The sequence below is a fragment of the Scyliorhinus torazame genome, chromosome 22, assembly GCF_047496885.1.
Source record: "Scyliorhinus torazame isolate Kashiwa2021f chromosome 22, sScyTor2.1, whole genome shotgun sequence".
NCBI classification, from domain to species: domain Eukaryota; kingdom Metazoa; phylum Chordata; class Chondrichthyes; order Carcharhiniformes; family Scyliorhinidae; genus Scyliorhinus; species Scyliorhinus torazame.
Window position 1 is genome coordinate 33,298,883 of NC_092728.1, and position 25,108 is coordinate 33,323,990.

General features: G+C 50.9%; 1 protein-coding gene across 7 annotated transcripts in view; it reads right to left on the minus strand.

The window, feature by feature from the left end:
* The window catches only part of exd3 (exonuclease 3'-5' domain containing 3), a 1,321,659-nt gene that overhangs the window by 615,226 nt on the left and 681,325 nt on the right, over positions 1–25,108 (minus strand). For all 7 annotated transcript variants that reach the window (XM_072488031.1, XM_072488030.1, XM_072488028.1 and 4 more), the window contains 2 exons: positions 17,966–18,132; positions 16,993–17,160 (listed from right to left, as the gene is read on the minus strand). In XM_072488031.1, the coding sequence (XP_072344132.1) occupies positions 16,993–17,160; positions 17,966–18,132 (335 nt within the window). The remainder of the gene's footprint in view (positions 1–16,992; positions 17,161–17,965; positions 18,133–25,108) is intronic.

The following is a 25,108-nucleotide window of genomic DNA, read 5'->3' on the forward strand; positions in this document are numbered from 1 at the left end:
GCTTCATGGGCCCCACAGGCAGCCGCCCCAGCGGGGGCGCTACCCACCCAATACGCCTGCGCTACGCGCCAGCCAGTGATCTCCGGGGGGCCCTGATGCTATTTTTGCGGCCAGCAAAGACACCCCCACCAATGCTGCCCAGCCCGCGCTGCCCTTTGTAAGGCCTGCGGGAAGAAGGGCCACTACGCAGTGGTGTGCCAGGCCTGCTCAGAGGCCGCGGTCGCCCCCAGCCCCCCCAGCCACGGACAATGGGCGCCGCTATCCTCCTCTTCTCCCCAGGCCATGTGTGAGCAATGGGCGCCGCCATCTTCTTCCCCCGCACAACATGTGCGTTTCATGGGTGCCGCCATCTTACTCCACCCCCGCAACGTGCGTTCCAGGGGCGCCGCCATTTTGTAATCCCCAGGACCTCAGGGCGCCGCCATCTTGTCCACCCCACAGCACATGGATACCAACGGCATTTCAGGACCCCAACTCAACGGCCGCCTCACTACCCGACGATCAATCATGGCTCGCATCCATGGCAATCGACCAGTCCCGACCACATACGCTGACCAACGCATCCACCAGCGTGAAAGTCAACGGCCATGTGACCTCCTGCCTACTGGACTCCGGGAGCAACGAGAGCTTTGTACACCCGAATACGGTAAGGCGCTGCTCCCTTAAGGTACACCCTACCAATCAAAGTATCTCCTTGGCCTCTGGATCCCATCGCGTAGAGATCCGGGGTACTGCACGGTCACGCTCACAGTCCAAGGCGTAGAGTTCCACGGTTTTCGCCTCTACGTCCTCCCTAACCTCTGCGCTGCACTTATCCTCGGCCTGGATTTTCAGTGCAACCTCCAGAGCCTGACCCTTAAATTCGGCGGACCCTTACCACACCTCACTGTGTGCGGCCTCGCGACCCTAAAGGTCGATCCTCCTTCCCTCTTTGCCAATCTAATGGCCATGGACTACAGCCAGACCATCAACAGGTACACGCAGCTCGACGCGTACCCCCTCCCTGCATATCTGACATGGTTAACCAGATTGTACAGTACCGGGTCTTCTCAACAGTGGACCTGAAATCCGCTTACCACCAGCTCCCCATCCGTAAATCGGAGTGGCCATACACCGCCTTCAAGGCAGACGGCCAGCTATATCACTTCCTTAGGGTCCCCTTCGGCGTCACCAATGGGGTTTCGGTCTTCCAAAGGGAGATGGACCGAATGGTCGACCGGTACGGCATGCGGGCCACGTTTCCGTATCTAGACAATGTGACCATCTGCGGCCATGATCAGCAGGACCACGACGTCAATCTCGCTAAATTTCTCCGCACCGCCACTCTCCTCAACCTCACGTATAACAAGGAGAAGTGTGTGTTCCGTACAAACCGCTTAGCCATCTTCGGCTACGTGGTCCAGAACAGAGTTCTGGGGCCCGATCCCGACCGCATGCGCCCCCTCATGGAGCTCCCCCTCCACGACTGCCCCAAGGCCCTCAAACGCTGCCTGCGGTTCTTCTCGTATTACGCACAGTGGGACCCAAACTATGCGGACAATGCCCGCCCACTCATACAGTCCACTCATTTCCCCCTGACGGCCGAAGCCCAACACGCTTTCGCCCGGATCAGAGCTGATATTGCCAAAGCTGGAATGCACGCTGTAGACGAAACACTTCCTTTCCAAGTAGAAAGCGATGCATCGGACCTTGCCCTTGCCGCCACTCTCAACCAGGCAGGCAGGCCCGTGGCATTCTTTTCCCGCATCCTCCTTGCCTCCGAAATTCGACACTCATCCGTCGAAAAGGAGGCCCAGGCTATCGTTGAAGCTGTGCGACATTGGAGGCATTACCTGGCCGGCAGGAGATTCACTCTCCTTACTGACCAACGGTCGGTAGCCTTCATGTTCAACAACACACAGCGGGGCAAGATCAAAAATGATAAAATCTTGCGGTGGAGAATCGAGCTCTCCACCTATAATTACGGAGTTAAGTATCGCCCTGGCAAACTCAACGAGCCCCCAGACGCCCTATCCCGAGGTACATGTGCCAGCGCACAGGTAGACCGACTCCGGGCCCTGCACGACAGCCTTTGTCACCCAGGGGTCACTCGGTTGTACCACTTCATTAAGGCACAAAATTTGCCCTACTCCGTCGAGGAAGTAAGGACGATCACCAAGGACTGCCAGGTCTGTGCGGAGTGCAAGCCGCACTTCTACCGGCCGGACCGCGCGCACCTGATGAAGGCCTCCCGCCCCTTTGAACGCCTCAGCGTGGATTTCAAAGGCCCCCTCCCCTCCTCCGATCGACACACATATTTCCTCAGTGTGATCGATGAATACTCCCGGTTTCCCTTCGCCATCCAATGCCCCGACATGACGTCTGCCACCGTCATTAAAGCCCTTAATTCTATCTTCACTCTGTTCGGCTTCCCCGCCTACATCCACAGTGACAGGGGATCCTCATTCATGAGTGATGAGCTCCGTCAGTTCTTGCTCAGCAGGGGTATCTAAATGACGAGCTAAAACCCCCGGGGAAACGGACAGGTAGAAAGGGAGAATGGGACGGTATGGAGGGCCGTCCAGCTGGCCCGACGGTCCAGAAATCTCCCGGCCTCCCGCTGGCAAGAAGTCCTCCCTGATGCACTACCTTCCATTCGCTCATTACTCTGCACTGCTACTAACAGTACACCGCATGAACGTCTTTTTGCCTTCCCCAGGAAGTCCACATCCGGGGTATCGCTCCCAACTTGGCTCACAGCTCCGGGAACCGTGCTTCTCTGTAAACATGTGCGGCGCCACAAGGCGGATACTAATAAAGCCTCAGTTTGGATTCAACTTCGTCTCCAGTCAAATTGATTGTGCCTCAGTTCTCACTGGAACGATGGAGTTTGAGGGGCGACCTTATAGATGTCTACAATTCAGAAGATGGGGCTGGAGCGAGGCGACTCTCAGCGAGCTCTCCCCAACAGATCCACTTTTTACTTAATTTACAATTGTTCTAATCTTTTAAAATTTAATCCCAAGACTAACATTATTACCAACCTCTCTCTTTTATCTTTTCTTGCAGACTTGCAGTCCTTTTGACCTGACCTCCACGACCTGGATGCAGATCGGGCCCAAACCGGAAGTGAAGCCCCGACTTCGATTTGGAGCCGACCCGGACCTCGGAGCTCCCAACCCGGCCTAACAACCGATGCCAGCCCCCGAATCGCCCGGCCCAGTCCCCGGAGCTCCCAACCTGACCCCGACGATGAGACCCAGCCCAACTCGACCCAGAGAGGCCCACCCAGCGACCCGACCCGGAGAGGCCCGCCCAGGAACCCGACCTACCTGGAGATGGAAGAAAGAAAAATCCAAGTGGAGGCCCGACCGCGCCTACTTCAAGACCCGACCCCAGGAGTGCCCAAGGAGGGAACAGATCACGGGACTCAGCCCAACCTGCCTCAGGAAGCTCCTGCCCACGACCCAGGACCCCCAAAACGGCGGAGACCCCGCGTGAGGACTCGAACACACTGCAAGGTATTCCCGTGCTCACAGAATGCCGGGACCCATCCGGATCGCAAACATGTACCCCTAGCAACCCATCAACCTCAACCAGCGCCCAGGACCCCGGAAACGTAACCAGCGCCCTGCTCCCCACCAGCGCCCTGGACACCGCCAGACGCAACTACCTACCTTCCACAAGGTCAGACTTCTCCCATCGGATCCCAGGACCATCCAGCCGCAGCCGCCGACCGAGGAAGCGAGGGAAACGTGGCGGTCTGCAGGTTAGACTGAAGCAACGCGGTTTCAAGACCCCTCTCCCCAGCATACTCCTGGCAAATGTCCAATCGAAAACACGCTGGATGAACTTAACACTAGACTTACCTCTCAGAGGGAAGTCAGAGGCTGCTGTGTGCTCTGTTTCACAGAGACCTGGCTCACCCCCGCCTCACCGGACTGTGCCATACAACCTGAAGGCTTCTCAATTCACCGGGCGGACTGCACCGCGTCATCAGGCAAAGTAAAGGGTGGAGGGGTTTGCCTCCTCATCAACTCCTCCTGGTGCTTGGACGTGGCGGCCCTGGTGACTTACTGCTCCCAGACCTGGAATACCTGACCGTGAAATGCCGCCCATACTATCTTCCACGTGAGTTCACTTCAGCCATCATCACGGCGGTCTACATCCCACCCCAGGCAGAAGTGAGGAAGGTGCTGGACGAACTGTACAGAGTTACAAACAACTACGAAACAGAACACCCGGAGGCCTCGTTCATCGGGGCCGGAGACTTCAACAAGGCCAACCTCAAGAGTGTACTGCCAAAATTCCACCAGCACATCTCCTGTCCCACCAGGGGCGACAACACTCTTGACCACTGCTACTCAAAAATAAAGGGCGCCTACCGTTCCATCCCCCGACTGCACTTTGGGAAATCAGACCATGAGACCCTTCTCCCGGCATACAAGTAGAAACTCAAGCGGGAGAATCCAGCTAAGATGGTTGTGCAGTGCTGGTCTGAGGAAACAGAAGAGCTCTTACATGACTGCTCAGAGACAGTGGACTGGTCCATATTTAAGAACTCAGCGACCAACTTAAATGAGTATGCCACCACCGTCACAGACTTCATCAGCAGATGTGTGGACAGCACGGTCGCACAAGTGGATAGCACTGAGGCTTCACAGCGCCAGGGTCCCAGGTTAGATTCCCCGCTGGGTCACTGTCTGTGCGGAGTCTGCACGTCCTCCTCGTGTGTGCATGGGTTTCCTCCGGGTGCTCCGGTTTCCTCCCACAGTTCAAAGGCGTGCAGGTTAGATGGATTGGCCATGATAAATTGCCCTTAGTGACCAAAAAGGTTAGGAGGAGTTATTGGGTTACGGGGATAGGGTGGAACTGAGGGCTTAAGTGGGTCGGTGCAGACTCGATGGGCCGAATGGCCTCCTTCTGCACTGTATGTTCTATGTTCTATATTCTGACTGCGTGCCAAAGAAAACAGTATGTACGTTCCCCAACCGGAAACCATGGCTCAATCGCGAGATTGACTCCCTACTGAAGGACAGGTCTGAGACGTTCAAGTCAGACGACCCTGACCTATACAAGAAATCCAGGCATGACCTCCGCAAAGCCATCTGAGATGCCAAGAGAGAATATCAAACCAAGCTACAGTCACAGACAGACTCTTGGCGGTTGTGGCAAGGACTAAACAACATTACAGGCTACAAAGCCAAGCCGAGCAGTATCTCCAGCAGCAACGCACCCCTCCCCGATGAACTCAATGCATTCTATGCTCGGTTCGAGTAGGAAACCAACTAGCCGCTGTCGAGTGCCACAGCAGCCCATAACTCACCCATACCCACTATCACAGCTTCCGCAGTCAGATCGGCCTTACTGAAAGTGAACCCTCGGAAGGTGACGGACACGGACGGGATCCCTGGTCGTGCACTCAGAGCCTGCGCGGACCAGCTTGGCAGAGGTGTTCGCGGACATCTTTAACCTGTCCCTACTCCACTCCGAGGTCCCCACCTGCTTCAAGAAGACCACCATCATACCGGTACCAAAGAAGGACCAGGCCCTGACTTCAGTCGTAATGAAGAGCTTCGAGAGGTTGGTCATGAAGCGCATCACCTCCATACTCCCAGAACGCCTTGATCCACTGCAGTTCGCATACCGCCACAACCGGTCCACAGCAGACGCCATCTCCCTGGCCCTACACTCATCCCTAGAGCATCTCGACAACAAGGACTCCTAAATCAGTCTCCTATTTATTGACTACAGTTCCGCCTTCAACACCATAATCCCAGCTAAGCTCATATCAAAGCTCCAAAACCTAGGACTTGGCTCCCCACTCTGCAACTGGATCCTTGACTTTCTGACCCACAGACCACAATCAGTAAGAATGAACAACAATACCTCCTCCATAATAGTCCTCAATACCTGGGCCCCGCAAGGCTGTCTACTTCGCCCCCTACTCTACTCCCTGTACACGCAGTGGCAAAATTTGGTTCCAACTCCAACGACAAGTTTGCTGACGATACAACCATAGTGGGCCGGATCTCGAATAACGACGAGTCAGAATACAGGAGGGAGATAGAGAACCTAGTCGAGTGGTGCAGCGACAACAATCTCTCCCTGAATGCCAGCAAAACTAAAGAGCTGGTAATTGACTTCAGGAAGCAAAGTACTGTACACACCCCTGTCAGCATCAATGGGGCCGAGGTGGAGATGGTTAGCAGTTTCAAATTCTTAGGAGTGCACATCTCCAAAAATCTGTCCTGGTCCACCCACGTCGACGCTACCACCAAGAGAGCACAACAGCGCCTATACTTCCTCAGGAAACTAAGGAAATTTGGCATGTCCACATTAACCCTTACCAACTTTTACAGATGCACCTGGAAAGCATCCTATCTGGCTGCATCAAAGCCTGGTATGGCGACTGCTCAGCCCAAGACCACAAGAAACCTCACCAGTCCATCACACAAACCTGTCTCCCATCCATTGTGACTCCATCTACACCTCCCGCTGCCTAGGGAAAGCGGGCAGCATAATCAAAGACCCCTCCCACCCGGCTTACTCACTCGTCCAACTTCTTCTATCGGGCAGGAGGTACAGAAGTCTGAAAACACGCACGAACAGACTCAAAAACAGCTTCTTCCCCGCTGTTACCAGACTCCTAAACGGTCCTCTTATGGACTGACCGCATTAACACTACACCCCTGTATGCTTCATCCAATGCCGGTGCTTATGTAGTTACATTGTATACCTTGTGTTCCCAATTATGTATTTTCTTTATTCCCTTTTCTTCCCATGTACTTAATGATCTGTTGAGCTGCTCACAGAAAAATACTTTTCACTGTACCTCGGTACACGTGACAAAAAACAAATTCAATCCAATCCAAATAATGAGGGGCATGGACAGAGTGAATAGTCAGAACCTTTTTCCAACGGTGGTAGAGTCAATTACTGGGTGACATAGGTTTAAGGTGCGAGGGGCAAAGTTTAGAAGAGATGTGCGAGGGAACTTTATTTACACAGAGGGTAGTGGGTGCCTGGAACTCGCTGCCAGAGGTGAACAAAAGACAAAGAAAGGTACAGCACAAGACCAGGCTCTTTGGTCTTCCAAGGCTGCACTGACCATGCTGCCCATCTAACCTAAAACCGTCTACATTTCTGGAGTCTGTATCCCTATATTCCCATCCTATTCATGTATTTGTCAAGACGCCCTTTAAACATCACTATCTCCTCCGACAGCGGAGACAAATTTGCTTAGATATTTCCAGGTTCTACCTGAGATGGCAGCCATTCTAAGTTGTTAAAGGGGTTTTTAGTTTATTGTTAGGGGGGGGTTAGGTTTGGATGTGATCAAGGGGCAGCACAGTGGCAAAGTGGTTAGCACACCTGCCACACCGACCCTGTCCTGGAGACATCCCTCCCACATCCCGCTTAACAATCCTGGAGACATCCCTCCCACATCCCGCTCTAACAATCCTGGAGACATCCCTCCCACATCCCTCGCTCTAACAATCCTGGAGACATCCCTCCCACATCTCGCTCTAACAATCCTGGAGACATCCCTCCCACATCTCGCTCTAACAATCCTGGTGACATCCCTCCCACATCCCGCTCTAACAATCCTGGTGACATCCCTCTCACATCCCGCTCTAACAACACTGGAAACATCCCTCCCACATCCCTCGCTCTAACAATACTGGTGACATCTCTCCCACATCCCTCGCTCTAACAATCCTGGTGACATCCCTCCCACATCCAGCTCCAACAATCCTGGTGACATCCCTCCCACTTCCCGCTCTAACAATCCTGGAGAATCCCTCCCACATCCCTCGCTCTAACAATCCTGGTGACATCCCTCCCACATCTCGCTCTAACAATCCTGGAGAATCCCTCCCACATCCCGCTCTAACAATCCTGGAGAATCCCTCCCACATCCCGCTCTAACAATCCTGGTGACATCCCTCTCACATCCCTCGCTCTAACAATCCTGGTGACATCCCTCTCACATCCCGCTCTAACAATCCTGGTGACATCCCTCCCACATCCCTCGCTCTAACAATCCTGGTGACATCCCTCCCACATCCCTCGCTCTAACAATACTGGTGACATCCCTCCCACATCCCGCTCGAACAATCCTGGAGACATCCCTCCCACATCCCTCGCTCTAACAATACTGGTGACATCCCTCCCACATCCCGCTCGAACAATCCTGGTGACATCCCTCCCACATCCCTCGCTCTAATAATCCTGGAGTCATCACTCCCACATCCCTCGGTCTAACAATCCTGGTGACATCCCTCCCACATCCCTCGCTCGAACAATCCTGGTGACATCCCTCCCACATCCCTCGCTCTAACAATACTGGTGACATACCTCCCACATCCCTCGCTCTAACAATACTGGTGACATCCCTCCCACATCCCTCGGTCTAACAATCCTGGTGACATCCCTCCCACATCCCTCGCTCTAACAATACTGGTGACATCCCTCCCACATCCCTTGGTCTAACAATCCTGGTGACATCCCTCCCACATCCCGCTCGAACAATCCTGGTGACATCCCTCCCACATCCCTCGCTCTAACAATCCTGGTGACATCCCTCCCACATCCCTCGCTCTAACAATACTGGTGACATCCCTCCCACATCCCTCGCTCGAACAATCCTGGAGACATCCCTCCCACATCCCTCGCTCTAACAATACTGGTGACATCCCTCCCACATCCCTCGCTCTAACAATACTGGTGACATCCCTCCCACATCCCGCTCGAACAATCCTGGTGACATCCCTCCCACATCCCTCGCTCTAATAATCCTGGAGTCATCACTCCCACATCCCTCGGTCTAACAATCCTGGTGACATCCCTCCCACATCTCGCTCTAACAATCCTGGTAACATCCCTCCCACATCCCTCTCTAACAATCCTGGTGACATCCCTCTCACATCCCGCTCTAACAACACTGGAAACATCCCTCCCACATCCCTCGCTCTAACAATACTGGTGACATCCCTCCCACATCCCTCGCTCTAACAATACTGGTGACATCCCTCCCACATCTCGCTCTAACAATCCTGGTGACATCCCTCCCACATCCCTCGCTCTAACAATACTGGTGACATCCCTCCCACATCCCTCGCTCTAACAATACTGGTGACATCCCTCCCACATCCCTCGCTCTAACAATCCTGGTGACATCCCTCCCACATCTCGCTCTAACAATCCTGGTGACATCCCTCCCACATCCCTCGCTCTAACAATACTGGTGACATCCCTCCCACATCCCTCGCTCTAACAATCCTGGTGACATCCCTCCCACATCCCGCTCTAACAAACCTGGTGACATCCCTCCCACATCCCTCGCTCTAACAATCCTGGTGACATCCCTCCCACATCCCGCTCTAACAATCCTGGTGACATCTCTCCCACATCCCTCGCTCTAACAATCCTGGTAACATCCCTCCCACATCCCTCGCTCTAACAATCATGGTGTCATCCAAAGAACAAAGAAAAGTACAGCACAGGAACAGGCCCTTCGGCCCTCCAAGCCTATGTCGACCATGCTGCCCGTCTATACTAAAATCGTCTACACTTCCTGGGTCCGTATCCCTCTATTCCCATCCTATTCATGTATTTGTCAAGATGCCCCTTAAATGTCACTGTCGTCCCTGCGACCACCACCTCCTCCGGCAGCGAGTTCCAGGCTCCCACTACCCTCTGTGTACCCTCCCACATCCCGCTCTAACAATACAGGTGACAACGCTCCCACATCCCGCTTTAACAATCCTGGTGGCCTCCCTCGCACATCCCGCTTTAACAATCCTGGTGGCCTCCCTCCCACATCCCGCTCTAACAATCCTGGTGGCCTTCCTCCCACATCCCGCTTTAACAACCCGGTGGGTGGCCTCCCTACCACATCCCGCTCTAACAATCCTGGTGACATCCCTCCCACATCCCTCGCTCTGACAATCCTGGTGACATCCCTCCCACATCCCTCGCTCTGACAATCCTGGTGACATCCCTCCCACATCCCTCGCTCTGACAATCCTGGTGACATCCCTCCCACATCCTGGCCGCGGGGTTTGCTAGTGTCACACGGGAGGGTTTAAACTAGTATGGCAGGGTGGTTGGCACCGGTGCAATACGTCAGAAGGTGAAAGCATTGAGGGAGAACTAGTGAATAGGGCCAGTATGGCTCTGAAGCAGAGCAGACAGGGAGATGTTGCTGAACACAGCGGGTCTGGTGGCCTGAAGTGCACATGTTTTAATGCAAGAAGTATTACGGGTAAGGCAGATGAACTTAGAGCTTGGATTAGTACTTGGAACTATGATGTTGTTGCCATTACGGAGACCTGGTTGAGGGAAGGACAGGATTGGCAGCTAAACGTTCCAGGATTTAGATGTTTCAGGCAGGATAGAGGGGGTTGTAAAAGGGATGGCGGAGTTGCGCTACTGGTTAGGGAGAATATCACAGCTGCACTACAAGGGACACCTCAGAGGGCAGTGAGACTATATGGGTAGAGATCAGGAATAAGAAGGATGCAGTCACAATGTTGGTGGTTTACTACAGGCCTCCCAACAGCCAGCGGGAGATAGAGGAGCAGATAGGTAGACAGATTTTGGAAAAGAGTAAAAACAACAGAGTTGTTGTGATAGGAGACTTCAACTTTCCCAATATTGACTGGGACTCACTTAGTGCCAGGGGCTTAGACGGGGCAGAGTTTGTAAGGAGCATCCAAGAGGGCTTCTTAAAACAATATGTAGACAGTCCAACTAGGGAAGGGGCTGTAGTGGACCTGGTATTGGGGAATGAGCCCGGACAGGTGGTAGAAATTTCAGTAGCGGAGCATTTCGGGAACAGTGACCACAATTCAGTAATTTTTAAACTGCTGGTGGACAAGGATAAGAGTGGTCCTAGGGTGAATGTGCTAAATTGGGGGGAGGCTAAGTATAACAATATTAGGCGCGAACTGAAGAACCTAGATTGGGGGCGCACGTTTGAGGGTAAATCAACATCTGACATGTGGGAGGCTTTCAAGTGTCAGTTGAAAGGAATTCAGGACCAGCATGTTCCTGTGCGGAAGAAGGATAAATACAGCAAATTTCGGGAACCTTGGATAACGAGAGATATTGTAAGCCTCGTCAAAAAGAAAAAGGAGGCATTTGTCAGGGCTAGAAGGCTGGGAACAGACGAAGCCTGTGTGGAATATAAGGAAAGTAGGAAGGAACTTAAGCAAGCAGTCAGGAGGGCTAGGGGTCACGAAAAGTCATTGGCAAATAGGGTTCAGGAAAATCCCAAGGCTTTTTACACGTACATAAAAAGCAAGAGGGTAGCCAGGGAAATGGTTGGCCCACTGAAGGATAGGCAAGGGAATCTGTATGTGGAGCCAGAGTAAATGGGTGAGGTACTAAATGAATACTTTCATCGAATTTACAGATTATCATAGAATTTACAGTGCAGAAGGAGGGAATTCGGCCCATCGAGTCTGCCCCGGCTCTTGGAAAGAGCACCCGACCCAAGGTCAACACCTTCACCCAACACTAAGGGCAATTTTGGACACTAAGGGCAATTTATCATGGCAAATTCACCTAACCTGCACATCTTTGGACTGTGGGAGGAAACGGGAGCACCCAGAGGAAACCCACGCACACACGGGGAGGATGCGCAGACTCCGCAGACAGTGACCCAAGCCGGGAATCGAACCTGGGACCCTCGAGCTGTGAAGCAATTGTGCTATCCACAATGCTACCGTGCTGCCCGTATACTTTGCATCAGTATTCACCAAAGAGAAGGAATTGGTGGATGGGGCTGGAGAAGGGTGTGTAGATAGCCTGGGTCACATTGAGATCCAAAAAGACGAGGTGTTTGGCGTCTTGAAAAATATTAATGTAGATAAGTCCCCAGGGCACGATGGGATCTACCCCAGAATACTGAAGGAGGCTAGAGAGGAAATTGCTGAGGCCTTGACAGAAATCTGGGATCCTCACTGTCTTCAGATGATGTCCCGGAGGACTGGAGAATAGCCAATGTTGTTCCTTTGTTTAAGAAGGGTAGCAAGGATAATCCAGGGAACTACAGGCTGGTGAGCCTTACGTTAGTGGTAGGGAAATTACCGGAGAGAATTCTTCGAGACAGGATCTGTTCCCATTTGGAAGCAAATGGACCTATTAGTGAGAGGCAGCATGGTTTTGTGAGGTCGTGTCTCACTAACTTGAAAGAGTTTTTCGAAGAGGTCACAAAGATGATTGATGCAGGTAGGGCAGTGGATCTTGTCTATATGGACTTGAGTAAGGCCTTTGACAAGGTCCCTCATGGTAGACTGGTGCAAAAGGTGAAGTCACACGGGATCAGGGGTTGAGGTGGCAATGTGGATACAGAATTGGCTAGGTCATAGAAGGCAGAGAGTAGCAATGGAAGGGTGCTTTTCTGATTGGAGAGCTATGACTAGTGGTGTTCCGCAGGGATCAGTGCTGGGACCTTTGCTGTTCGTAGTATATATAAATGATTTGGAGGAAAATGTAACTGGTCTGATTAGTAAGTATGCAGATGACACAAAGGTTGGTGGAATTGCGGATAGCGATGAGGACTGTCAGAGGATACAGCAGGATTTAAACCTTTTGGAGTCTTGGGTGGAGAGATGGCAGATGGAGTTTAATCCGGACAAATGTGAGGTAATGCAGTTTGGAAGGTCTAATGCAGGTAGGGACTATGCAGTGAATGCTAGAACCCGCAGGAGTATTGAAAGTCAGAGAGATCTAGGTGTTCAGGTCCACAGGTCACTGAAAGGGGCAACACAGGTGGAGAAGGTAGACAAGAAGGCATCCGGCATGCTTGCCTTCATTGGCTAGGGCATTGAGTATAAGAATTGGCAAGTAATGTTGCAGCTGTATAGAACCTTAGTTAGGCCACACTTGGAGAATAGTGTTCAATTCTGGTCACCACACGACCAGAAGGATGTGGAGGCTTTAGAGAGGGTGCAGAAGAGATTCACCAGGATGTTGCCTGGTATGGAGGGCATTAGCTATGAGGAGCGGTTGAATAAACTCGGTTTGTTGTCACTGGAACGACGGAGGTTGAGGGGCAACCTGATAGAGGTCTACAAAATTATGAGGGGTATAGGCAGAGTGGATAGTCGAGGCTTTTCCTCAGGGTAGAGGGGTCAATTACTAGGGGCATAGGTTTAAGGTGAGAGGGGCAAGGTTTAGAGTAGATGTTCGAGGCAAGTTTTTTTACACAGAGGGTAGTGGGTGCCTGGAATTCGCTGTTGGAGGAGGTGGTGGAAGCAGGGACGATAGTGACATTTAAGGGGCATCTTGACAAATACATGAATAGGATGTGAATAGAATGGGAATAGAGGGATACGGACCCAGGAAGTGTAGAGGATTGTAGTTTAGTAGGGCAGCATGATCAGCACTGGCTTGGAGGGCTAAAGGGCCTGTTCCTGTGCTGTACTTTTCTTTGTTCTTTGTTCTATCCCGCTCAAACAATCCTGGTGGCCTTCCTCCCACATCCCGCTCTAACAATCCTGGTGGCATCCCTCCCACAGTCCGCTCTAACAACCCTAGTGGTATCCCTCCCACCCCCGGTCTAACAACCCTGGTGGCAACACACTCGCCATCCCCTCTCTGGACATACAGACTCCCAGGGGCCGTTTAGCACAGGGCTAAATCGCTGGCTTTGAAAGCAGACCAAGGCAGGCCAGCAGCACGGTTCGATTCCCGTAACAGCCTCCCTGAACAGGAGCCGGAATGTGGCGACTAGGGGCTTTTCACAGTAACTTCACTTGAAGCCTACTTGTGACAATAAGCGATTTTCATTTCATTTCATTTCATATCTGTGCCTTAATTTTCTCCTTGCGAGAAAGCCACCCTGGTTATGTATAACTGCTTCTTCCTTGTTGGCATGGTGACTTGACCATTGGAGTTAGACTGTAGAAACTGCAGAGTACAGACAGCTATCATCATCACCTGTACAATTAACATTGATGTATTCGATTCATCACCTGAACGATTTTCCACAGCTTTTTCACCTAAATCTAGTGAGTCTTAATTTTTAACATAAAGAAGAGCTTTCAAATAATCTGTATCAAATAATTGTCCCTGCTATTTTGTCACACCAGTTCCATCTTCTTATTCGGCTCTCCCAGCTCGTACCTTCCCAGGTTATCCTCCCCCACCAATGCCATCGCCATCCATCCCACACTGAAATAACCTCTCCAACCAGTTACTTTGTTGTTGGGCTTCCTTTATCTTTTGCTGTTTTTGTTCTCTACCAAATGACCCTTTCCCACCCTGCCTGCACCACAACTACTGGAGGCAGCACATGCATCATGCGCCTAATTCGGCCACACACCCGGTATGCATCCACGGTTCCAGGCACCGCACACCAAATCAACCCAACAACAAATGCGCCCCTTAAATGGATCAATTAAAACACACCCGACAGACAAAATCAGAACATTTTTATTATTGATTTCCGGCATATTTAACATTTTGTTCTTGCATCAAGAGCAGGCGCATTGGCTGAGCCCATCTGAGCTCAGCCAACTCAGCACAGAGTATTGCGAGAGCCTGGGAGCTCCCTGGTTTGTGTAGCAGGGTTAGGATCCAGAATCCAAACTAAAAGCATCTGCAGAATGCACTGACACATCATTCTGCACAACCCCTCAGACAAAGGTTTTCAGCCGGTATTTGCAAAAGGGTACATTAACATTCAGAGCAACACAACTACAAATGGTAATTGGGAAACTGAAAGCTTTGTTCCTTACAAAAAAAAGAGAGATTAACATTAACATCGAGTTTTTAAAGATGTTAACAATCTAAGGACATCCCAAAGCACTCCACAGCCAATTAAGTACTTTTGAAGCATAGTCACAAGTGGAATATAGAAACTTCATCAGCCAGTTTGCACATAGCAAGTTTCCATTAACAGCAATGAGATCATGAAAAGATATAATCTGTTTTAGTGATGTAAGTTGAAGGATGAATTTTGACCAGGATGCCTACTCTTCTTTTGAATAATGATCTAAGATCTTTTCAGTTCTTGGTATGCCTCTTGTTAATGTTAACTATTTCATGCCGAAGCAGTTACCTAATTGGTACCTCACATCTTGAGGTTAAAGTAAAGATGCCGACACTAAGGGCAGCACAGTGGCGCAGTGATTATCATTGCTGTCTCATGGCGCTGAGGACCCGGGTTTGATCCCGGCCCTGGGTCACTGTCCGTGTGGAGTTTGCACATTCTCCCCGTGTCTGTGTAGGTCTCACCCCCACAACCAAAAGATGTGCAGGGTAGGTGGATTGGCCACACTAAGTTACCCCCTAAATGGAAAAAAAGAATTGGGTACTCTAAATTTCAAAAACAAAATGTAAAATATGCTGACACCAGACAACATATCTCTTTGGCCAGGACTTGCAAACCATTAATCAATATCCAGACTGCTGTAAGGGGAGCTGGGTGCACACTAATACTGCATGAGGATGGAAGGCGAGTCCGGCAGTCAGGTCACAGCAGATAAATGATAGGAACCTCAACAACATCATGGTCAGTGGAGGTACATTCACAATATGCCCATAGAACAGAATAATAGCAAGAATGATCACTGCTCAAAGGAAGAGTGACCGATATCGCACTAACAACAAAAGAGAACGAAAACCAATTGGAGATTAAATACCAAAAGTTCCCAAATAATGAGAGGGAGTTCACTCTTCATCAGAGAAAATGATGGTCATCACATCAAACACAACTCCATCAGCTGAATGTTTGTGGATTGTTCCAGGTCAAGACCTCCACTGTGCCTTTAGCTGGGCTCCAAGGTCAATGGGCATATATTCAAAATCACATGGGAAAAACACAGCTACTGAATTGCTGGAAAACGTGGATTGGAATCCAGGAAGAGTACATTCGCCTGCAGTTTTACCAGTTTGCTCCGATTCTTACCAATCTCCTCTGGTACTTTTCTTCTCTCCGAATAGGTCTTATATTTAAGCTCTCGTACATTTGAACCACAGTGAAGACTGTACAGTGATGTACAATCAGAACCTTAGCATCACATCAACAATCAAAACCATTTGATGCATGAGGGACCATCAACCATTGATTCCCACTAAGGCGTTTTATATTGAGGACAGCAGAGCTGTTATCAGTCTTGATCCACAAACTGCGATTTAATACGTCACCCATCTATAGCCAGATTAAATTATATCCATACCCTCCGTTTACACATTTCCCTTTTCTCATTCTCCAATTCCCCCTCGCCTTCTCTCTTTTCCTCCTTTCCCTGAACTCCATCCCCTCCCTCTCCCTCCTGTTCCACCATAATCTCCCTTCCCCAAATCTCTACCTTCTTCCCAACACTCTTACGCCCTTCCCCAAATCCTCTCTCAATTTACCCAATCGCTCTCTCAACCCCTCTCCCTCTCTCCTTCTCCTGCCCCGCTCCTTCCTCCCACGCCCTCTGCCCTTCCCTTCACTCTCTTTTGTCTTTCCTCACCGTCTCTCCTCTCCCCTCCATTCACTCCTTCCCTCTTCCCTGACCTTCCCCATCATGGTCTCTCCCCTCCACCTCATCCTCTCTCTCCTCCATACCTGCTCTTCTTTCCCCCTCACTCTTACACCCCCCCCAACTTTCCCCGAACCCTCTCTCCCATATCCTGCTCTGTCTCTCTCTCTCATTAACACCGCTCCCACCATCATGCTCTGATTCATAGAATTCCATTGAATCCCTACAAAGCAGAAGGGGGCTATTTGGCCCATCGAGTCTGTCCCAATTCTCCGAAAGAGCACCAAACCCCTTCCACCCGCCCTTTCCCCATAATCCTGCACATTGAACATGGCCAATCCAGCTAATCTGCACATCCTTGGACTGTGGGAGGGAACCAGAGCGCCCAAAGGTGACCCATGTAGGTACGGGGAGACAGTCACCCAAGGCCGGAATCGAAGCCGGGGTCCCTGGAGCTGTGAGGCTGCAGTGCCACCGTAGCACCCTCAATGTCTCATTATCCCCCGCTTGCTCCAAGCTGTCTCACCTCTGCAGCGACCCTGTGATCATCTTCATTCTCCAGAATCTTCACATCCACTCCAAGACAGCGGAGGTATCGGCCCAGCCCCTGCAACATGTTGTCACAGACAACACTGAATTCTGAGGGTGACATTGGAGGGAACAAAGATATCTTTCTCGGGGTTGGCTGAATGGTCTGCAGAAACAGAGAACATCAAACTGTGACTGAGAAGAAGCTCACAAAATCCTAGCACATTTATAAAAATTCAGCAAGACAAAATGAGGGGGAGATTTTGTGTCACCTAATGCCACTGGACCAGTAAGTCACAGGCCCAGGCTTATGTGCTGGGACACAGGCAGCGGGAAGAATTTAAATACAGTTAATGAAATGCTAGTTTCAATAAGTGACCATGAAATTATCCTTGATTGTTGTAAAAACCCATCTGGAAGGAAATCTGCCACCCTTACCTGGTCTGATTCACTTGTGACTCTAGACACACAGCAATGTGCTTGATTCTTAATTGCAGTCTGAAATGGCCGAGCAAGTCAAGGGCAATTAGGGATGGGCAATACAGGCTGGCCTTGCTTGCGATGTCAAAATTGCTGACACAAACGCTGCTCTTTGCTGCCACCCCCTCACTGGGGCATCCCCATAGTCCTGTTCAAGCAGCAGCAAAGTGCAAGCCCCATAATGTATCATTCAAACACTGCATCATTAACTGTATCCAGATTTGATCCCAGAAATGTGAATGCATTCTGCTCTGTAACAAAGCCATGCGGTACATGTCCACCATCACTCTACACTACCCTGACAATCATCGCACTCCCCCACCTCACTCCCCTCCTCCTCTACCTTCTTCCACTGCATCACTCCAACCTCTCTGACACTGCAACTATCTCTCCCTTAACGAATCACACTTGTTCGTCCAAACAAGACTCCGGCTCTTTCAGTCACACACGTGTTTTAGTTCTAGGAGATGAATATCTGTGCTGCCTCCTACCTTCGATGGGATGCTGGGGCTGCTCTTCTTTCTCTTCGGCTTCTTTTCCCTTCCTCTCTTCTCCATTTTCAACATCAGAAACTCTTCAAGGCGGCAGCTCAGTCCAAAATGTTGTGGGTCCTTTTGCAAAGCATCATAAACATCTAGCAGGCAGTAGGCATCAGCCGCTGCAGAGAAAGCACGGAGCAAAAATAAACCATTTCTTAATTCATAGAGTCACAGAGCGTGAAAACAGGCCCTTCAGCCCAACTTGTCCACGCCACTCAGTGTTTATCACTAAGCTAGTCCCAATTACTCGCATTTGGCCCATTATGCTCAACAGCCAGCTTTCCCATATAACTGTCCAAATGCTTTTTAGAAGACAAAACTGTTCCCGCCTCGTTCCAGACACTCAGCCCCACTGTGTGAGAACAAATTACTTCTCTGCACCCTTTTGCATCTCACCCCTCTTACATTTATTTCTTGTCTTTTCATTTCTTCAATGCAGCAACTCCCACTGGGGAACAGTTCCATACACACTGACTCTCACTGGGGGACAGTTCCACATACACTGACTCTCACTGGGACACAGTTCCACACACACTGACTCTCACTGGGGGACAGTTCCACACACACTGACTCTCACTGGGACACAGTTCCACACACACTGACTCTCACTGGGGGACAGTTCCACACACACTGACTCTCACTCGGAGACAGTTCCACACACACTGACTCTCACTGGGGGACAGTTCCACACACACTGACTTTCACTGGGGGGACAGTTCTACACACACTGACTCTCACTGGGATACATTTCCACACACACTGATTCTCACTGGCGGACAGTTCCACACGCACTGACTCTCACTGGGGGACAGTTCCACACACACCGACTCTCACTGGGGGCCAGTTCCACACACACTGACTCTCACTGGCGGACAGTTCCACACGCACTGACTCTCACTGGGGGGCAGTTCCACACACACCGACTCTCACTGGGGGCCAGTTCCACACACACTGACTCTCACTGGGGGACAGTTCCACACACACCGACTCTCACTGGGGGGCAGTTCCATACACACTGACTCTCACTGGGGGGCAGTTCCACACACACTGACTCTCACTGGGTACAGTTCCACACACACTGACTCTCACTGGGGACAGTTCCACACACACTGACTCTCACTGGGGGACAGTTCCACACACACTGACTCTCACTGGGGGACAGTTCCACACACACTGACTCTCACTGGGGGACAGTTCCACACACACTGACTCTCACTGGGGGACAGTTACACACACACTGACTCTCACTGGGAGACAGTTACACACACACTGACTCTCACTGGGACACAGTTCCACACACACTGGACGCGATTCTCCACTCCCACGCCGGTTGGGAGAATCGCCTGGGCCGCCAAAATCTCCCGGGACGCCGGTCCGATGCCCTCCCATTTTCAGTGTCTCCGGCGATTCTCCCAAGCGGCGGGAACGGCCCGGTCGAGTTTCGCGGGCTGCAGGTCGGAGAATCGCCGGCGACACCGAAAATGGTGATTCTCCGGCACCCCCGCTATTCTGAGGCCCTGATGGGCCGAGCGGCCAGGCCAAAGTGGCGGGTTCCCCCCGGCACCATCCACACCTGGTCGCTGCAGTCGTGAGCGGTGCGTGAACGCTGGGGGGGCGGCCTGCGGGGGGGGGGGGGGGGGGGGGGGGGGGGGGGCGAGGGGGGATCCTGCACCGTGGGGTACCTCAGATGTGGGGTAGCCCGCGATCGGTGCCAACCGATCGTCAGGCCGTCATCTCTGAAGGAGGACCTCCTTCCTTCCGCGGCCCCGCAAGATCCGTCAGAAATCATCTTGCGGGGCGGACTTAGAGAGGACGGCAACCATGCATAGAACATAGAACATAGAACAATACAGGGCAGTACAGGCCCTTCGGCCCACGATGTTGCACCGAAACAAAAGCCATCTAACCTACACTATGCCATTATCATCCATATGTTTATCCAATAAACTTTTAAATGCCCTCAATGTTGGCGAGTTCACTACTGTAGCAGGTAGGGCATTCCACGGCCTCACTACTCTTTGCGTAAAGAACCTACCTCTGTCCTATATCTATTACCCCTCAGTTTAAAGTTATGTCCCCTTGTGCCAGCCATATCCATCCGCGGGAGAAGGCTCTCACTGTCCACCCTATCCAACTCCCTGATCATTTGATAAGGTTCCCCACGGTAGGCTATTGCAGAAAATACGGAGGCTGGGGATTGAGGGTGATTTAGAGATGTGGATCAGAAATTGGCTAGCTGAAAGAAGACAGAGGGTGGTGGTTGATGGGAAATGTTCAGAATGGAGTACAGTCACAAGTGGAGTACCACAAGGATCTGTTCTGGGGCTGTTGCTGTTTGTCATTTTTATCAATGACCTAGAGGAAGGCGCAGAAGGGTGGGTGAGTAAATTTGCAGACGATACTAAAGTCGGTGGTGTTGTCGATAGTGTGGAAGGATGTAGCAGGTTACAGAGGGATATAGATAAGCTGCAGAGCTGGGCTGAGAGGTGGCAAATGGAGTTTAATGTAGAGAAGTGTGAGGTGATTCACTTTGGAAGGAATAACAGGAATGCGGAATATTTGGCTAATGGTAAAGTTCTTGAAAGTGTGGATGAGCAGAGGGATCTAGGTGTCCATGTACATAGATCCCTGAAAGTTGCCACCCAGGTTGATAGGGTTGTGAAGAAGGCCTATGGAGTGTTGGCCTTTATTGGTAGAGGGATTGAGTTCCGGAGTCGGGAGGTCATGTTGCAGCTGTACAGAACTCTGGTACGGCCGCATTTGGAGTATTGCGTACAGTTCTGGTCACCGCATTATAGGAAGGACGTGGAGGCTTTGGAGCGGGTGCAGAGGAGATTTACCAGGATGTTGCCTGGTATGGAGGGAAAATCTTATGAGGAAAGGCTGATGGACTTGAGGTTGTTTTCGTTGGAGAGAAGAAGGTTAAGAGGAGACTTAATAGAGGCATACAAAATGATCAGGGGGTTGGATAGGGTGGACAGTGAGAGCCTTCTCCCGCGGATGGATATGGCTGGCACGAGGAGACATAACTTTAAACTGAGGGGTAATAGATATAGGACAGAGGTCAGAGGTAGGTTCTTTACGCAAAGAGTAGTGAGGCCGTGGAATGCCCTACCTGCTACAGTAGTGAACTCGCCAACATTGAGGGCATTTAAAAGTTTATTAGATAAACATATGGATGATAATGGCATAGTGTAGGTTAGATGGCTTTTGTTTCGGTGCAACATCGTGGGCCGAAGGGCCTGTACTGCGCTGTATTGTTCTATGTTCTATGTTCTATCTTCACATAGGCCTCCTTCTTCCTCTTAACAAGAGATTCCACTTCCTTGGTAAACCACGGTTCCCTCGCTCGATGCCTTCCTCCCTGTCTGACCAGTACATACTTATCAAGAACACACAGTAGCTGATCCTTGAACAAGCCCCACTTATCCAGTGTGCCCAACACTTGCAGCCTACTTCTCCACCTTATCCCCCCCAAGTCACGTCTAATGGCATCATAATTGCCCTTCCCCCAGCTATAACTCTTGCCCTGCGGTGTATACTTATCCCTTTCCATCATTAACGTAAACGTCACCGAATTGTGGTCACTGTCCCCAAAGTGCTCTCCTACCTCCAAATCCAACACCTGGCCTGGTTCATTACCCAAAACCAAATCCAACGTGGCCTCGCCTCTTGTTGGCCTGTCAACATATTGTTTCAGGAAACCCTCCTGCACACACTGTACAAAAAACGACCCATCTATTGTACTCGAACTATATCTTTTCCAGTCAATATTTGGAAAGTTAAAGTCTCCCATAATAACTACCCTGTTACTTTCGCTCATATCCAGAATCATCTTCGCCATCCTTTCCTCTACATCCCTAGAACTATTAGGAGGCCTATAAAAAACTCCCAACAGGGTGACCTCTCCTTTCCTGTTTCTAACTTCAGCCCATACTACCTCGGAAGAAGAGTCCCCATCTAGCATCTTCTCCGCCACCGTAATACTGCTCTTGACTAGCAGCGCCACACCTCCCCCTCTTTTGCCTCCTTCTCTGAGCTTACTAAAACACCTAAACCCCGGAACATGCAACATCCATTCCTGTCCCTGCTCTATCCATGTCTCCGAAATGGCCACAACATCGAAGTCCCAGGTACCAACCCATGCTGCCAGTTCCCCTACCTTGTTTCGTATACTCCTGGCATTGAAGTAGACACACTTCAAACCACCTACCTGAACACTGGCCCTCTCCTGCGACGTCAAATCTGTGCTCCTGACCTCTATACTCTCATTCTCCCCTACCCTAAAACTACAATCCAGGTTCCCACTAACAAATCTCCCCCCCAGGATATTTGTGCCCCTCAGGTTCAGATGTAGACCATCCTGTCTGTAGAGGTCCCACCTTCCCCAGAAAGAGCCCCAGTTATCCAAAAATCTGAAACCCTCCCGCCTGCACCATCCCTGTAGCCACGTGTTTAAATGCTCTCTCTCCCTATTCCTCATCTCACTATCACGTGGCACGGGCAACAACCCAGAGATAACAACTCTGTTTGTTCTAGTTCTGAGCTTCCATCCTAGCTCCCTGAAAGCCTGCCTGACATCCTTGTCCCCTTTCCTACCTATGTCGTTAGTGCCAATGTGGACCACGACTTGGGGCTGCTCCCCCTCCCCCTTAAGGACCCGGAAAACACGATCCGAGACATCACGTACCCTTGCACCTGGGAGGCAACATACCAAACGTGAGTCTCTCACGCTCCCACAAAATCTCCTATCTGTGCCCCTGACTATAGAGTCCCCAATTACTAATGCTCTGCTCCTCTCCCCCCTTCCCTTCTGAGCAACAGGGACAGACTCCGTGCCAGAGGCCCGTAGTCATCCCCCCCACAAGTATCCAAAGCGGTATACTTGTTTCTATGGGGAACGACCGCAGGGGATCCCTGCACTGACTGCTTTTTCCCAGTCCCTCTTACAGTTACCCACCTGTCTCCAATCTTTGGTGTAACTAATTCCCTGAAGCTGCTATCTATGACCCCGTCTGCCTCCCGAATGATCCGAAGTTCTTCCAACTCCAGCTCCAGTTCCCTAACTCGGTCTTGGAGGAGCTGGAGATGGCAGCACTTCCTACAGGTAAAATCAGCAGGGACACTAACTGCATCCCTCACCTCAAACATCCTGCAGGAGGAACATGCGCGGATGACGCCCGTTATGCGTCGCCGGCCGCGTCATCTATGCGGCGCCGCTTTTCCGCGTGCGACAAGGCCTGGCGCGTGTAGTTGACGCGGCCCCGATCCTAGCCCATTGTCAGGGCCTGAATCGGTCGGGATCGGGGCCGTTTCGCGCCATCGTGAACCTCGACGCCGTCGGCCACTTCGGTGCGGGAGTGGAGAATCCTGCCCACTGACTCTCACTGGGGGACAGTTCCACACACACTGAGCAGGTGTCACTACTGCTCTATAGACCATGTGCTCAGTGCTAGGTCTGAGACCCTGCTCTTCAAACACTCTCCTCCTCACAAGATAGCATACTGAAGGTGGTGTTGAACCACATCATTGATGACTATCCTTGTTGTGGATTTTGACTCTGGAAATAGTGGATACATTGGTGGTCATCTTCTGGGATTCTAAAGACTCTGGAACTGTCCCTGCAGATTGGAGGGTCGCTCACGTCACTCCGATATTCAAAAAGGGAGGTAGAGAGAAAGCAGGGAATTATAGACCAGTAAGCCTAACATCAGTAAGAAAATAAGAACATAAGAACTAGGAGCAGGAGTAGGCCACCTGGCCCCTCGAGCCTGCTCCACCATTCAATGAGATCATGGCTGATCTTTTGTGGACTCTGCTCCACTTTCCGGCCCGAACACCATAACCCTTAATCCCTTTATTCTTCACAAAACTATCTATCTTTATCTTAAAAACATTCAATGAAGGAGCCTCCACTGCTTCACTGGGCAAGGAATTACATAGATTCACAACCCTTTGGGTGAAGAAGTTCCTCCTAAACTCAGTCCTAAATCCACTTCCCCTTATTTTGAGGCTATGCCCCCTAGTTCTGCTTTCACCCGCCAGTGGAAACAACCTGCCCACATCTATCCTATCTATTCCCTTCATAATCTTATATGTTTTTATAAGATCCCCCCTCATCCTTTTAAATTCCAACGAGTACAGTCCCAGTCTACTCTACCTCTCCTCGTAATCCAACCCCTTCAGCTCTGGGATTAACCTAGGGAAAATGCTTGAATCCATTGTCAAGGACTTTATAGCGGAACATTTAGAAAGCAGTGGCAGGATCAGTCAGAGTCAGCATGGATTTATGAAGGGAAAATCATGCTTGACAAATCTGTTGGAATTCTTTGAAGAGGTAACCAGTACAGTAGACAAGGGGGAGCCAGTCGATGTGGTATATTTGGACTTTCAGAAGGCGTTTGACAAAGTCCCGCATAAGAGATTATTGAGCAAAATTAAAGCGCATGTGTTTGGGGGAAATGTCTTGAGGGGGATAGAAAACTGGTTGGCAGAGAGGAAACAAAGAGTAGGGATTAATGGGTCCTTTCCAAATTGGCAGTCAGTAACTAGTGGGGTACCACAGGGATCGGTGCTGGGACCCCAGCTATTCACAATATATATTAATGATTTGGATGAAGGACCAAAATGTAACATCTCAAAGTTTGCAGATCATAGAATCATAGAATCTACAGTGCAGGAGGCCATTCGGCCCTTCGGGTCTGCACCGGCTCTTAGAAAGAGCATCCCACCCAAGGTCCACACTCCACCCTATCCCCATAACCCAGTAACCCCACCCAACACTAAGGGCAATTTTGTACACTATGGGCAATTTAGCGTGGCCAATCCACCTAACCTGCACATCTTTGGACTGTGGGAGGAAACCGGAGCACCCGGAGGAAACCCACGCACACACGGGGAGAACGTGCAGACTCCGCACAGACAGTGACCCAAGCCGGAAATCGAACCTGGGACCCTGGAGCTGTGAAGCAATTGTGCTATCCACAATGCTACCGTGCTACAGATGATACTACATTAGGTGGGAGGATGAATTGTGACGAGGATGCAGGGATCTTACAGCAAGATCGAGACAGGTTGCGTGAGTGGGCAAACCAA